Source organism: Magallana gigas, chromosome 5 (genome assembly GCF_963853765.1).
Source record: "Magallana gigas chromosome 5, xbMagGiga1.1, whole genome shotgun sequence".
NCBI classification, from domain to species: Eukaryota; Metazoa; Mollusca; class Bivalvia; order Ostreida; family Ostreidae; genus Magallana; species Magallana gigas.
Window position 1 is genome coordinate 6,987,465 of NC_088857.1, and position 14,715 is coordinate 7,002,179.

Below are 14,715 nucleotides of genomic sequence, written 5' to 3' on the forward strand. Positions count from 1 at the left end.
TCTTGGTTTTTTGCAAACAAAAGAACCGAGGGAATCAAAGTGAGCTGACAGGTTTTTGATGGCCTTGTTATAAGACATTTGTTCTCCATGACTTAGATAGAGGTTGTTGGTCTGACTCAGAGTAAATGCCACATTAGCAGGCTCACATGGCCGAAACTCTGTAAAAGACAAATAGTTCCCTCGGTAAAATTTGCAACAAGAGATTTGTGTTTTTAATCTATCTTATATATTGGAAGATGCAGATCAAATCTTGAAACCAACATATATCTATGTAAACCACCTTTAAAAGGGTTTCTTACTATAATGAAGATAATGGTTTGTATTGTTTCTAATTTTAGCTACAAAACCTTAAGAAATGATGATTTAATCCATCTTATAAAATTTTGACGCTTAAACATTTTGAAGCCAAATTTACTGTTCAAACCAATTTTGAAAATGAGTTGGCATATGGAATGAAAAATTGTTACCAAAGTGTTACTCTTATATGCAAAATAAACCTTTCTTGACATAAATGAGCCTTCATAGATAATAGTTCATGTATTATATTTTATCTTTAATTCGCTTCGAGCTTTAATTTTTTCTTTCAGAAGAAACAAAATGACATCTCTGATAACTGCATTTAAACACACTGGTGCTGGTACCTTCCATGACGACTCGTGTTTAAACTAAAAATCTATTGTAAAACATTACCCATCGATCCAAATTTTCAATAGTTACAAATGAATAAAACTCATTTTTATCGTTCGATTATTATTTCCTAAGTGTCAAAGGGGAAAAATACTTTAGTATAAATATATTCTCACCTGAAGCTGTTAAAAATATCGAAAGTAAACAAAAGGTGTATTTGTAATCCATTTCCGAAATAAATATCAGACCCTTAATGGGAAAATAGAAGTCTACCCTTATAGATAAGGATATTCAAAGTGAATTATTATCTGCAATATCATAATCAAACGTGTAAGAATGAAAGAATGACCTTTAAGTACTCTATTCCCTTCATCGTTTTGCCAATGAGAGAGAGAGAGAGAGAGAGAGAGAGAGAGAGTTTGGATACATAACTTATTTACTATACACAGTTGTAATGATTTATGTATCTAATTAGATAAAAACAATAGAACATGCAACGAAATAAATACAACCATGATTTTTTTTCACTTCTATTTATAAGAGAGACAGCAGTTTTGCATAACAAGCAAGCCGTCTCTCGTATGTCAGTGTATAGTGTTGGTAAACATTTGTGATAAGAGACAAAAATCACAGTGTTGATTAATGTGACTGACAGCAAATAGAAAGTGTGATTACAAAGAACACACATATAGAGAACAATACGTTAGCATACGTTACCGATACACCCCGAAATGATAAACTCCAAAACACCGACCTTAGTCTGGTAGGGGACATTCCGATAACGAATTCAATGTAAGTTAAACACCCAAAATGCATTTTAAGGAATTCAGTTCCTGTGTATGTTTAGCAGTCGTTATGCAAACGGTTGTTAGGACATATAGCACGCTGCCGAAAGAAGCTGTTGGACATGGGTGTTAAACAGAGAATTATAGATACTCCACTGTTTTTAAAAATTTCCTGTGTCTTGATAATTGCAGCGTTTGTCATCAATCTCGTTGCTTTTTCTGCTCCGTATTGGTTTGAGTTTGATACTTACCATGAAGGATTGTGGTCAATTTGTAGCGGCACGGACTGCACAGACTATACGTTGGATAATCTCTCCAGTAAGTAAACACACAAGACGCTCATCAAAATAGGTTATGTCTATGACAATAACAGGAAAAAATATTGTTATACTGAAAAATACTCAAATGTCTGACAACTCATTTAAAATTGTCCGATTGATTAAGTATTTTATACATACATTTTAAACTCTAAATTTGTGCTCTTGCGTTTCTTCGAATAAATAAGACAAAATTAATCGAATATGTCTTTAGAAAAAAAAATACAAAAGAGATAAGAATGCATGTAACATTCTGATATTTTATTTAATGATTTTAATGTAAGATGTATAATATATAAGTTCTTATCATATAATATTAAACAATATTCCTACACTTGTAACTAATCATTTTAGGATGGTTCGAAGCAACTAGGACATTTGCTGTGTTCGGTTTCCTGGGGTCCCTGACAACTATTGTCCTTCTTGTCCTATATATCTTCGTAGAAAAGCTTAGTCTTTATTTCATTTACATAGCAGCTGTGGTTTCCTGCTTCGTGACAGGTATGAAAAAGTGCTATTTTATACAGTTTCACTTAGGTGGCATTGGAATTTGAGTTCTATATTTAGGTACCTATATGCACTATGTAATTAGAACTCATTTTTATTCTTCACAAATATGTTTCAAGTATTATAAGTTTATTTTTTAATTTTAGCCGAAAGAAAAACTGCTTTTTGTGGTTCAACTTTATCAAGCAAAAAGATATAATCAAATGATAAGTTCGAAAATAACAGAAAACAATACATAAAGTGTTACATTTAGAAATCTTGCTAAATTATATTTTTGTCACAACAATATAATAATTGTGTTGCTGTGTCTGTAGGTAATTAAGAAAAACTCAAACGTTGTTTTTTTTTCTTGATGTTGTAGCTGGCTTCATCTTTCTGTCTGTGTTGATCTATGCGGCCTTCCTGGACAATCTTTCCTGGAACTGGGCGTTCTGTATTGTATCTTTTCTGCTTTACGCTGTCGCCGGTGTCCTTCTCATTATCAACTTCCTCAGAAAGGACGGGAAAGTGTTCAGCAAATGAAACGTTATCATGTAGTAGATTTCCAATTTTATTTCTTCTTAAATCTTGCTACATAAAGTAGCAATAGGGCCTTGATGACGACAGATCATGCATACAATGATAAGATCATGTAGTGATTGATTGATTGTGTATCTTGATTTAAAAAAACCCCAACAACTTTATTTGCTGTAATTGATGGATTTGTTAGTACGAAATAAATTAAAATAAAAATAAAAGCTTTGATAAGGTTCTACGTATAGAAATGTAATGAGATTTCAGGTTTCTCATCTGTTTTAACACGACAAGTGGATTGTACATTGTATAACCTAACGGGGCCAACTAACTTAGATGATATTATATCACATGACAAACCAAACGTTCGAGGAAATTTCAACTACTGAATTTTGAACAAACATGTTGAAAAGTTTAGGCATTAAAAAACAAAAATGTACTTGAGATGATAATGACAAGAGACCAAATGAAAACAGAAGTTCATATTACACTCATTTGGTAAATTCGTGAAAAGTGATGATATTAATATAATGGTTTCTTAGACATTGCACTTCGATGACCATTTTACTCCGTTGACCAACTCACAACAAACTCCATGAAAATTTACATTCAACGAATACTGATGCGACCAGAGTAAACACACGATATTTTTTTTAACGGAATTGTTCATTTATCCTTTTTTTCATTTTTATTTACTGAAATTTGATAAGAAATTATAGAGTCTATAGTGTATTTTATTGCTTTAAAAGATAAAAAAAACCGGAGGCAATGATAACCCGGTAAAGGCACAATGACGTAAAATTTACGTGAAGGAAAAGAAATTTAATGCTATAGCTAATTTTATTTCCTTCACAGCTAATTATTAAAGTATGCTTAGGGGGCTTGCCTGGTAAGAAATAAATAAAAAGAGTTAGTAATCATTTTGTTGATGAGATCCTATAATGATTTTAATCCTATAAGTTAAACATGTATATTACACCCTAAAAATGCATATAAAGACATATTATTCTTAATTCAGAGTATTAAATTATAAAAGGTGTAGTTTTTCGACTTCTATATTACACAGAACAAATACCCAAAATTTAACCTTTTCTAGGCTTGCCTTTACAGTAAAGTATTAATTGCGGCAAAATGGCATTAATCGTTTAGTTGATCTTGTTTGAATAAGAGGAGTTTTGACAAAAAGTCGAATTTCTTTGTTTAAAAATTGTTTTAAAATTCGAACAAAGTTCTCAGAATAAATGAAGAACTCCTTTGTTAGATTTTATGCAACAACAAACATATATGCCAGCTCGAAACCCCCAAAAGTTCAATACAGCGGGAACCTAAAAATACATGATATATTTAGAAAAAACCCTTTACCATCTAACTGCTTATATCAAACTGTTTTTTTTAATCTTATTCATGAAATTATACCATAAGATTGTCTTCATTGTTTTAAAATGTGCTTCTTAACGCCTTAGATGCCTTTCAATAAGCGTAATTACTCCTTAAATATCTGCACTATAATTATTTTGATTGATAAGTTTGCTTTATCGCAATTGTTTAGTTTGAATTTTTACGTTATACGGATAGCGTTATAACCGCTATCAACCCCTTCTACATCGCTGTATTAATATCAATTTGCATCACGACGCTTTTTGAAAGGTAATATTACAACCACATCAATTATGTTTTTGGTTTGCATTATTACAGTGATGGTTTACGTGATATCTTCTTAATAATGCTTTTTGCGTTGCGATCGTTCTTGACTTCATTTAAAACGTTTTGTTCGCGTTTTGGTTTTATTTTGCTTTCTACGATATTTTATTCAAATAAACTGAATAAAGTACAAAAAGTACAGTGTACGCATGAAATGACTCAGTGCAAATCCACATTAAAATAGCTCTTTGAAATATGAAGAACATGGCTTATATATGGTTTATTCAAAAATGACATGGAAAATAGGAAAGACATTAAGTTCAAATCTGAAAAATATATCGAAACTATAAAAATCAATTGAAATGAAGGAACTTGAACCACAGTTAATACTGGTAAAACATGAAATCAAGAAAAACAACATAGATCAAAACATACTTCCTTGACAATACGTATGATTGCCTAGAAATAAACTTTTTTTATCGTGTGAATAACTGATAAATTATTCAGAGAAAAAACGCACAGATGCGCCTGTTTGATTGTGGGAAAAACCATTATAAAGTTACATAAATAAGGAAATATTTGGTTATAAGTGCATGAAGATTTGAATTTGTAATGAAAATGACATTACATTGCATATCACGGAATAAAACAATATAACTGTATAGATTAAACAAAATGCATGATTATAAATCTTAAGTTATTTGTATCATAAACACGTACGATAGGTAAGTATACATCATGTACATCCTCCAAAAACGATCAATAAAAGCGCCCCATCTATAGATACTACTTATGTGCGTTGTTCCTATAACCAAGTGACGTCATAGATGTAACTCTGTGATGGAGATTTGTTTTCATAAGAGCCCCGCTTGCTGATCTCGTCGTACGACACATAGTGGTACTCCCTCTCCTCTCGATCTTGGTCCCTGTAATCTGAGAGCGACAATTCCTTGTTTGATGTACTCACATCAACACCCTCGAGATTTTTGCTTCTCGACGATTTGAATCTGAAAAAAAAACCCATTTGGTGAAGTTGTGATGCGACAAAAAGAATATTAAATGGCTTATTTGATTTTGATTTTGTATTTTTTTGTTGACCACGAAATAGGTTGATCAATATTTTAAATACATGCATAGCTTTTTTTCTCTTAATACAAACATCATTTAGAAAGAGCATTGTAAAGCTAGTTTTTATTAATAAAAATGCATGGTGGCATCTACTATTTTAAACAATGCAGCATTATTCACACGGTGAATGAAAGAATACCTTACATCTGGAAGAGCCTGACTGCCGTGTACAAAACCACACAGATGGTCATGGAGGGAAGGGCCACTAGAATCACGATAGAATTATTGCTCTCTGCAAAGATTGTTTAAAAAACCCCATATATATATATATATATATATATATATATATATATATATATATATATATATATATATATATATATATATATAATCCAGAATGAGTAAAATTAATCCACACAAGTAAATAAATAATAAAAAATAACAGAAAGCCGATTCAAAACTCTACCGGTTTTATTATAATCTTCAGGAGTTTTTTATTTTATATATATATATATATATATATATATATATATATATATATATATATATATATATATATATATATATATATATATATATATATATATATATATATATATATATATATATATTACACAGAATCAGTTCTCAAGTAATATTTGGAAAAAAATATTTCTAAAATAGATTTACTAAAGTAAATGGTAAAATACCATTTGCAGTACCTTCTTTAGAAGAAGTTGGTTCGTACGTTTCTTTTCTAGACTGTGTGCGATTGAATATATCCGGGAAATCAATGTCTCTTGAGGCTGAGATGTGAGATGTTGACCTATTTACAACCCAGGGTCGAGGTTTGGTATTTAGGGTCGTAGTGTAACGTTTAACCGCAGGAACGGTAACGGTCCTTCTAGAGGAAGCAAGCAGGATAGTGTTTATCGGCGATTCTGAGGTTTGGGTACTCTTTGATACTTTTTGCTGTGTTGTTACTTTGTTAGGCAAGACTGTTGTTGCTAGAGTCTCTTTTTGTCGAATAGCTGCTGGATTTCTTGTCGTCACTTAAGAAACGAAATATTTTTTTAATTACAAGTTTTTTCATTGTAACTTATTGAACCTCAAAATAAATTGTAGCTCTAAAACTTGCAATTAATTGTACGGATGAAAATAAATATTTGGCTGAATTTCAGTATTAATTTATGTTACAAATTTTATGTATGTTCCCTTATTCAACATCGTTTTGCTTGAATATGTCAGTCAATCGTACAAAGTAGTATTACATAAATAATATAAATTCACATTGACATCCAAAGCAAAATAGATATTGAAATAAGGTCTGATTTTAAAAGCAAATTAAACTGAATTTTAAAAAAGCAAATACAAACAAACCTAAGCAGTCTCTTGGTTCACAGCTCTTAACCTGATAGTATTCTCCATTGCAGAATTGTGTGACACAGTATCTTCTTCTTGATTTTGATCGTCCCTCACATGGAATAGGGCAAGTTGTCCAATCAGACCAGAATGTCCAGCCACCTAGAGACCAAAAAAAAACACCAAACAAACAACAACAACAAACCAACAACAACAAAACAAAACGGACGAACAACTCCAATAAAAGCTGAACCTGTCGTACAAATTCATGGTAGTCTTTAAGATAGTTTTTCAGCGATTCTCAAAACCAACAACAATCTGTGGAGGATCTTTTCGTATACATTCTTCTTTACGTAAATAAGTGAATAAACTATTAAGATAGAGCCAATTTCTCCTTTATAAAAATTCATAAGCTAATTATGCAAATTCGGTTGAGTAAATCGATTTGTTTATTTATCTTTAACGTTCACGTTTGGCGGGAAAACACCTGCTTTAAAAGAGACCTTTCTACAGAAAGGATATTGCTTTTTATTTTTCCAAGATATGATATTAAAATTAAACAGAAATATATAAGACAACACAATTCCAAGATATCAGATAGTTGTTTGTAGAACTTACCATAACCACTTTCACACAAAATGGCCAGGACTGAAACGCACAGATTAAAATTCATTCTTTATGCACAATCTTGAGAAATATTTAATGACAAATCTGATAATTATAATGAATTTATTTTATATATGGTTTGATTACAATTAGTAGAAAAGGAAACACATGCATTCATGTAATCATAATCCATAAAAGTACATAGAAGTACGTTATTGGCTGCATATATCATTACAATCCTTTTTGAACACATGTCTAATCTATATTTAATCTCCGTTTCCTTATGTGCCAGTTCGCTCTGTACAAAGATCATATAAAGCCGGATAAAATACTCAGAAAAAGATAAAACAACCCATTATTGATGACTTTTCACAGAATAAAACTATATTGATCACGTAAATAAAATTAAGTAGAAGCGTCATGCGGAAATTCAGAGTCAGCGATGTGACAAACTTTTTTTTTCATGCAACACATAATGTATAAGTGATAGTGACTTAAAAAAGTGCTTGATTGAAATTATCTACATACATGCGTGGATGCAGAAAATTTTTCCAGGGGGGGGGGGGGTCCGCTGGTTTACTTAGTTTTTCGGGGGGGTGGGGGTGGGGGTGGCGGCTTACGCACATTTTTTGATAATGTTCATTCGAAGAAATTTGAATTTTTCGGGTGGGGGGGGGGGGGATGGGCGCCTCTGACCCCCTTTAGATCTGTGCATGACATTAGTACATATTATTCATCGTGAGATTTAAATTTGAACTGTTTCATAATCAGAGCAAAATTTCACACGGAAATAATTCCATGCACTTCTCTTTTGACTCCACTTTCACGAAAACATTTTTTGTTTAACGAAACCTTTATTTTTGATTGTATAATTATTTCTTCATATACAGACACACATTGCTCTGTTGATTTACTGACATTTCACGAGAAGTCAACGTTCTAGTTTTTAGTAAGCAATTAACCTTTTTTTAACTCAAGTACAGGTAGTTTAATTGATTTTTGTATTTGACATTGCATATATGAAAAAATGACAATAACAAACTGTCAACCATCTCAAAAATCCATTAAACGAAATACAAATTCAAAGCAGAGCAACACGGACCTCTTAAAAGATAGAGGTAGGACCAGGTGTCATGGAGGAGTGAGCATCCTCTGCTGACCGGTCACACCCGCCGTGTGCTCTTTGTCGTGATCGGGGGAAAACGGAAAAATCCGTAGACAATTAGGTGATTAATTATGGACTAACAATGTTCTTGTAAATGATATCCCATCTACACTTTGTGTTGTTGAAACAGAGCTTAGACGGCAATATATTATGCGTAATTGGTGCGTTATCTGTAGTTCCATAAATGTACCTCCGTACAAATAAAGGAATTCATTTTGCAGACACATTGGTTTTCTCTTTTGTTTGATCTTATTAACGTATCGCTGATGCAACATAAATTGTTGTTGATCAAACAGTTTGTTTGTTAGGGTATATTAATTATCTAACTCAAACTTCTTTAAACTTCTGATTTTATACTTTTGGTCAGTGGAATTCAAAATGGGTAATGCTGCGTGAAATCAAATAAAAGAAAAAAATTAAATGGTTATTAATACAATGGCCATTTAATCAGAACCAATCATATAAAACGGAAATGTACTCTTAAATTATAGCTAAAAAATATTAATACAATTACCATATATTGAGTAAAAAAACATACAGAACGGAAATGTACACTGCACTATGACGACATTACATATCACAAGGTACCGTTTAAACAAAATGCGCTAAAATAAACGTAAAGATGCATAATAAACATGTACTTAAATGTAAAACGTACCATGTACTAAAAATAAAACAGAGTACTTTGGGCGTTCTTCTTAAAACCAAGTGACGTCATAGACGTAACTCTGTGAAGGAGATTTGTTTTCATAAGAGCCCCGCTTGCTGATCTCGTCGTACGACACATAGTGGTACTCCCTAGCCTCTCGATCTTGGTCCCTGTAATCTGAGAGCGACAATTCCTTGTTTGATGTACTCACATCAACACTCTCGAGATTGCTGCTTCTTGAAGGTTTTAACCTAAATATTCATAATGAGAACACCAGGTGAAATTTTCATTGAAGGAAAGGGGAAATTCAATGCTTTTTGCTTATTAGTTTGTATTTTTGGGGTTTTTAATACTTAATGGACTGGGTTTTTTAAACATTCTTGCGCAGGATATTTTTCTGTCGTGATATATAACTCCACTCTCGACGACTAAAGACCTATTTTTTGCCATATCTACCAGTAACACAGTAAGAAAAAATTCAATTGTTCGTTTTAATTCTAAATTAAATGCACGGATTTTTCCTTCGACATCAATAAAAAAAACATGCTGAAAAAAACAATGAATATCTTACATCCGAAAGAGCTTGACTGCTAAGTACAAAACCACACAAATGGTCAAAACCGGAAGCGCCACTAGAATTACGATATTGGTATTGCTTTCTGCAAAATATATTTGGAAATAATTTTTTCTTAATCGGTAAATCATATTTGAAAAGAAAAGAAAATGAAATAGATTATGAATTGTTAAATAGATGTAAGTAAATTACCATTTGCAGTTTTTGATTTGGAAGAAGATGGTTTTAACATTTGTTTCCCAGCCGTGGTGTTATTTTTCCGGGGGTAATTGTCTACGATATGATCAAGAGATGTCAACTTCTTCGTGAGCTGAAGTCGCTCTCCGTTTTTTACGGTTTCTGTGTGATGTAACAAGGCAGGAACGGTAACAATGATGAACGGGTGTATGGTGACATTAGTCCTCCTAAAGGGGGCACGTGGGATACTGCTAGTCAACATTACTGAGCTAGGAATTTTGATGAAAATTGTTTGTTGTTTTGTCACTTAAGAAGATAAAGTTGTTGTATTATGATTCTCGGTTTGTCGACGAGCTCCTGAAATCTTTTTCATAACTGAAATAATTTTTCATGAAAAGAGCATATTAGATTATTCCATGTAGAATATTGAACCTTAAATATAAAAGCTTAATTTCATCATCAACATATTGTCTATTGTACCAGTGAACACTCATTTTATTCAGTATTCAGTTTAATTCATTGGAAGGACAGGGTTACAATGCAGAACCAACCAGAACGACAGCTACTGTTACAGCGTGTACAAAATCATCGATATTGCGTCAATCATTACAATAAAACAAATCAAGCTATTAACACCAATCAGAATATTTTTTATTCATTTATTCTAGTTTTAAAGTTTAAAAAAAATCCAAAAATCAAAAACATAGTAGATTCTCTATAATTCATTATAAAAGCAGGGTTGTTTTGATAAATTTAGGGATACATGTATCATCCTTTAGAAGGATTTTTGTGAAGGCTTGATTTGTTGTGATAAATCTGATAACATTTAAACCAAGAGTTCAAAATTGAAATCTCAACATGCCAGTATTGGTAACTTTTTCCTTTTTTCTATATATATTCAAAATTGTTATTTTTGGAAAAAAATTATACAAAGACTAGTTGAACATCAAAAACTGAGTTCATGTTAATTTCTATATCAAAGAAATTAAAAATTATAACAGTTTCGATTTTAAAAAGCAAAATAGAACAAACCTGAGCAATCCTTTGGCTCACAGTCTTTAAACTCAAAGTAGTGCCCATTGCAGAACTGTGTAACACAGTATCTTCTTCTTGATTTTGATCTTCCTTCGCACGGAATAGGACAAGTTGTCCAATCAGACCAGAAAGACCAGCCACCTACAGACCAGAAATCAGACAAACAAATTAAAAAAAGGCTTTACCCTCTACTTTAACAACTGTCCTATCTCTTCATCAATTCACAAATTATGCAACAGAGCAAAGAAAAACACATCAAATGTTTTGTAACACCGAGTGTTAGAACTTAATACAAAATAGAGTGGCTTTGCATTAATTTAAATATTGGCTTTACAACCTCCAATATCTTTCTGATTTTTCTCCCTGATTATATGAAATTAAGTATAGCTATTCTCTCCACTTGCGATTGAAATACATATATGTGCATATTTTAAAAAATTTATTTCAATATAATAGGAGATCTTTTTTGTTTTATTTATAGATATATTTATAATGAAGTTGATTAAGACCTCATTTTGCATATTTTATAGATGTATATATAGCTTACCATAACCACAATCACACAGAAAAGCCAGGACTGATACATACAGATAAAACTTCATTCTTCTTCTGCCTTCTGTCTTCTTTGATGTTAAGTGAATTAATGAATTGAGTCATACATGTATTTATGGTGTTTGATTACGATTACTAGGAAAGGAACTATATGAAAGCATGCAATAACCACTCAAATAACGTTTTTGAAGTAGACCATTGAATTGTTATATCAATCCAACTAAATAAAAATATATCTGATATATCTTTTATCGCCTTTTCTGTTTGCGCTAGCCCCACTTTGTACCGATATTGTAAAGGCTGGAAAAATGGCTAATTTTAACACTGAGAAAAGAGAAAATTTAACCCATGATTTCAGTGTAATAAAGTTATAAAGAAAAACATTTAAAATTGTCAACGCTTATTCAGTATATACTGTACACTTAAGTTACACTATCGAAATTTACCTGAAAGAAATTGAATTATGGAATAATTAGAAATATTTTGAAAATTGGATAGTGCATGCAATCTAACAATGATTGTACTCTTTCAGTTTGAGTACTTTCATGTTGATACTTTTGATACATACCTCTGTGTCAATATAAGTCATTGGGTGAAAGACAGAATGAATGAATGAATGAGGGAGAAATAGAGAGGGAGAGAAGGGTGGACTCTATTCTTCAGTAAAAAAATTAAAGATAATTCACTTTGATTCTCATATACATTTTATTTACTGATTAAAATAATCTAAAATACAACTTAATTAACATTCCCTATGAGGTTTACATGTGTACTACTTCGTTTCCGCAACAATAATTTCATACGGAAACGTCAAACAAGTATTTCCGGGAACTTCTTGGAAAATCCACTTTTTCCAAAACGTTTTGTGTCTAATTATATCTAGAGTTCGATTTTATCTTTTCAATTCATATTGCGTGTAAAGTATTAACCGGTGCCAATATAAAAAAGATGCGGTATTGAAAAGTCATTCTAAACAGATATTGCTCTGTTGGCATATCAGTATTCCATTAGAAGTGAAAAAAACTTAAATTTAATAAAAAGTACATGTATATGTACTACGACAGTCAATACATGTAGATAGTAATTCATACAAATTGACATCAATTTATATTAATAATATTGTCTTATTTGACAATATCAGAAAAAAGACGATATCAAAGTATAATCTCCATTCAGCACATAACATTGTCTACCAAAATGGTACCTCTGAACCATTCATGTATTGTTGCCCTATTCTCCCCTCTATATATGGTGTTGTTGCTACAGGGCTTAGACTAGCGATTAATTCTGCTTATTTTATCTGAAGCTTACTGTACATTTATAAAGAAATCTATTTTGATTCATATTTTTTCTATAAGTTCTGATCTTATCAATGCATTGTTGATCCAATGCATATTCATTGTTGTTTATCACAAACTTTTGATTGTGTACTTTTGATCGGCCGAATTCAGAATTGACTTGGCTTTTTGCCAAATTTTTATTCAAATGAATTTTTTTCAGAACAATTGTCATAAGTATAAAAAGGAAGAGCAGTTTTCTAAATAATAACAAAATATATACCATTTAAGTTTGTTTTTTGTTTTAAAAAAATGGGAAAAAGAACAAAGCAAAATAAAATTGTCCCGAATGCACATTCACTATGCAATTCATGCTTATTAAAATTTTCCCTTAGAAAATACGATCTACAAACATGTCCTTTATTACATGTTGCAATATGTCTGTCTTCCCAAAATGTGTCGTTAAGGTTTCTCACTCCTCACGTTTTGATTTCATTGAGCAGATAATCATTTTATTTTAAATGAATATGATTTTATTTATTTAATCATCACAAAAAGATTGTTATTTTTTTTCTATTCCGTGTGACCATTGTGCATAATCTAAAAGCACAATATTTTAAGAAATAAGTTTACTTGATCAAAAATACTGACAACAAATCATAATCATGCTGAAACTGCATTTTAGGTGCAAAAAGGTCAAATTAAATTGGCCATAACTCAGAGGGATGAACACTGACATCTCATTATCTTTGTATTTTTTAAGTGTGTTTTGTCTATAGATTTCAATGATATACTTCTTTAAATAAAATTGATACAAGAACATTGAGGAGTGGAATACCTTAAGCATTTTGTCGTCCATGAGGGTAATAAAGTTTTAAGGAATAACATTTAAAATTGTCAACGCTTAATCAGTATATACTATACACTTAAAGTCGAAATTCACCTGATAGAAATTGAATTATGCAATAATTAAAAATATTTTGAAAATTGAATAATAAATGCATTCTCTAAAGAGACAGCCAGACTGAAATCTACACGTTCCGTTTATCGATTGGTCGAATTCTACAGCGGCTGAGACTGACAAGAAACTGACAGGACTGAAATTGACACGCCCTGTTTATCGAATGGTCAAAACCTACAGCGACCGAAGAAAAATCCCGGACTGCATGATATAATGATGATGATGTCAGACCCAAAGTTTCACAGGAAACGATTTGACTGTTTCTTTTAGCTAACATACTTCTGTACATTAACAGTAACTTAGTGAATTTTGCCATAATCAATTTATTAATTAGCTAAAGGAAGATGTTAATATAAACAATTAAATGCTTTCTTTAATGATTCATGCGGGTTATGAAGGGAGCGAACACTCCAGAAAAAATTACATAACCGGTAACGCGGGGTTTTTTTCCGATGTCGCTATCTTCATATCCCGAATGAATCACCAAAGAAAGCATTTTATTGTTTAAATAGAAAGTAAAATGAAAATAAGATTTAAAGATAATAAAATAATAGAAGCGAACGCGGGTTATGCATTTTTTTTTAAATGTCGCTATCTTCATATCCCGAATGAATCACCAAAGAAAGCATTTTATTGTTTAAATAGAAAGTAAACTGAAAATAAAATTTAAAGATAATAAAATAATAGAAGCGTTTATAAACCATATTGCTCGGACAACGACTGTGGAATTTTTTTCATCCAATCACTACACATTATGAGAACCAGAACCTAAAGAGGCTTCAATCGAAAAGTGGAACGTATATCGGTCTATTTTAAGTGATGACAGATATCAGTACCGGTCTAATTGGCCGATTCTTTATGTTAATTATATAAAGTGATCCTTAGCCGAACAAAATTTAATCTGACGACATAATTTTTGT

The 14,715-nt window shown here is 31.4% G+C and overlaps 3 protein-coding genes across 4 annotated transcripts; 1 reads left to right on the top strand and 2 right to left on the bottom strand.

Annotated features, from left to right (window-relative positions):
* Nucleotides 1-1,445: 1,445 nt before the first annotated feature.
* Nucleotides 1,446-2,952, top strand: LOC105317484 (uncharacterized). Its single transcript, XM_011414130.4, has 3 exons — nt 1,446-1,730; nt 2,084-2,230; nt 2,598-2,952. Exons 1-3 carry the CDS (start codon nt 1,535-1,537, stop codon nt 2,756-2,758), a joined length of 504 nt encoding a protein of 167 aa, XP_011412432.3. The 5' UTR covers nt 1,446-1,534; the 3' UTR covers nt 2,759-2,952.
* A 1,699-nt stretch (nt 2,953-4,651) lies between these two features.
* On the bottom strand, nt 4,652-7,918 carry LOC109617282 (uncharacterized). Its single transcript, XM_034479670.2, has 5 exons — nt 7,418-7,918; nt 6,818-6,961; nt 6,160-6,489; nt 5,663-5,750; nt 4,652-5,397 (listed from the first exon to the last, which is right to left on the bottom strand). The coding sequence occupies exons 1-5, from the start codon at nt 7,470-7,472 to the stop codon at nt 5,196-5,198; spliced, it is 819 nt and encodes a 272-aa protein (XP_034335561.2). The 5' UTR covers nt 7,473-7,918; the 3' UTR covers nt 4,652-5,195.
* Nucleotides 7,919-8,054: 136 nt separating this feature from the next.
* Nucleotides 8,055-11,829, bottom strand: LOC105317485 (uncharacterized). 2 transcript variants are annotated; one of them, XM_066084636.1, is made up of 5 exons: nt 11,553-11,829; nt 11,003-11,146; nt 9,986-10,334; nt 9,791-9,878; nt 8,055-9,470 (listed from the first exon to the last, which is right to left on the bottom strand). In XM_066084636.1, the coding sequence occupies exons 3-5, from the start codon at nt 10,230-10,232 to the stop codon at nt 9,269-9,271; spliced, it is 537 nt and encodes a 178-aa protein (XP_065940708.1). In that variant the 5' UTR covers nt 10,233-10,334; nt 11,003-11,146; nt 11,553-11,829; the 3' UTR covers nt 8,055-9,268. The 2 variants fall into 2 exon arrangements, with proteins under 2 accessions (XP_065940708.1, XP_011412434.3); XM_011414132.4 differs by having other exon boundaries at nt 8,057-9,470; nt 9,986-10,345; nt 11,553-11,826.
* Nucleotides 11,830-14,715: the final 2,886 nt, after the last annotated feature.

Excerpts from the sequence above, each read along its gene's own strand:
- LOC105317484 (XM_011414130.4), top strand. The coding sequence starts at position 1,535 with ATGGGTGTTAAACAGAGAATTATAGATACTCCACTGTTTTTAAAAATT. Across the intron at positions 1,731-2,083 it reads TACGTTGGATAATCTCTCCA|GATGGTTCGAAGCAACTAGG; the intron begins GTAAGTAAACAC and ends TAATCATTTTAG. Across the intron at positions 2,231-2,597 it reads GGTTTCCTGCTTCGTGACAG|CTGGCTTCATCTTTCTGTCT; the intron begins GTATGAAAAAGT and ends TTGATGTTGTAG.
- LOC109617282 (XM_034479670.2), bottom strand. The coding sequence starts at position 7,472 with ATGAATTTTAATCTGTGCGTTTCAGTCCTGGCCATTTTGTGTGAAAGT. Across the intron at positions 6,490-6,817 it reads TGAACCAAGAGACTGCTTAG|TGACGACAAGAAATCCAGCA; the intron begins GTTTGTTTGTAT and ends TCGTTTCTTAAG. Across the intron at positions 5,398-5,662 it reads GCAGTCAGGCTCTTCCAGAT|ATTCAAATCGTCGAGAAGCA; the intron begins GTAAGGTATTCT and ends TTTTTTTTTCAG.
- LOC105317485 (XM_066084636.1), bottom strand. The coding sequence starts at position 10,232 with ATGTTGACTAGCAGTATCCCACGTGCCCCCTTTAGGAGGACTAATGTC. Across the intron at positions 9,879-9,985 it reads CAAATCAAAAACTGCAAATG|AAAGCAATACCAATATCGTA; the intron begins GTAATTTACTTA and ends TATATTTTGCAG. Across the intron at positions 9,471-9,790 it reads GCAGTCAAGCTCTTTCGGAT|GTTAAAACCTTCAAGAAGCA; the intron begins GTAAGATATTCA and ends ATGAATATTTAG.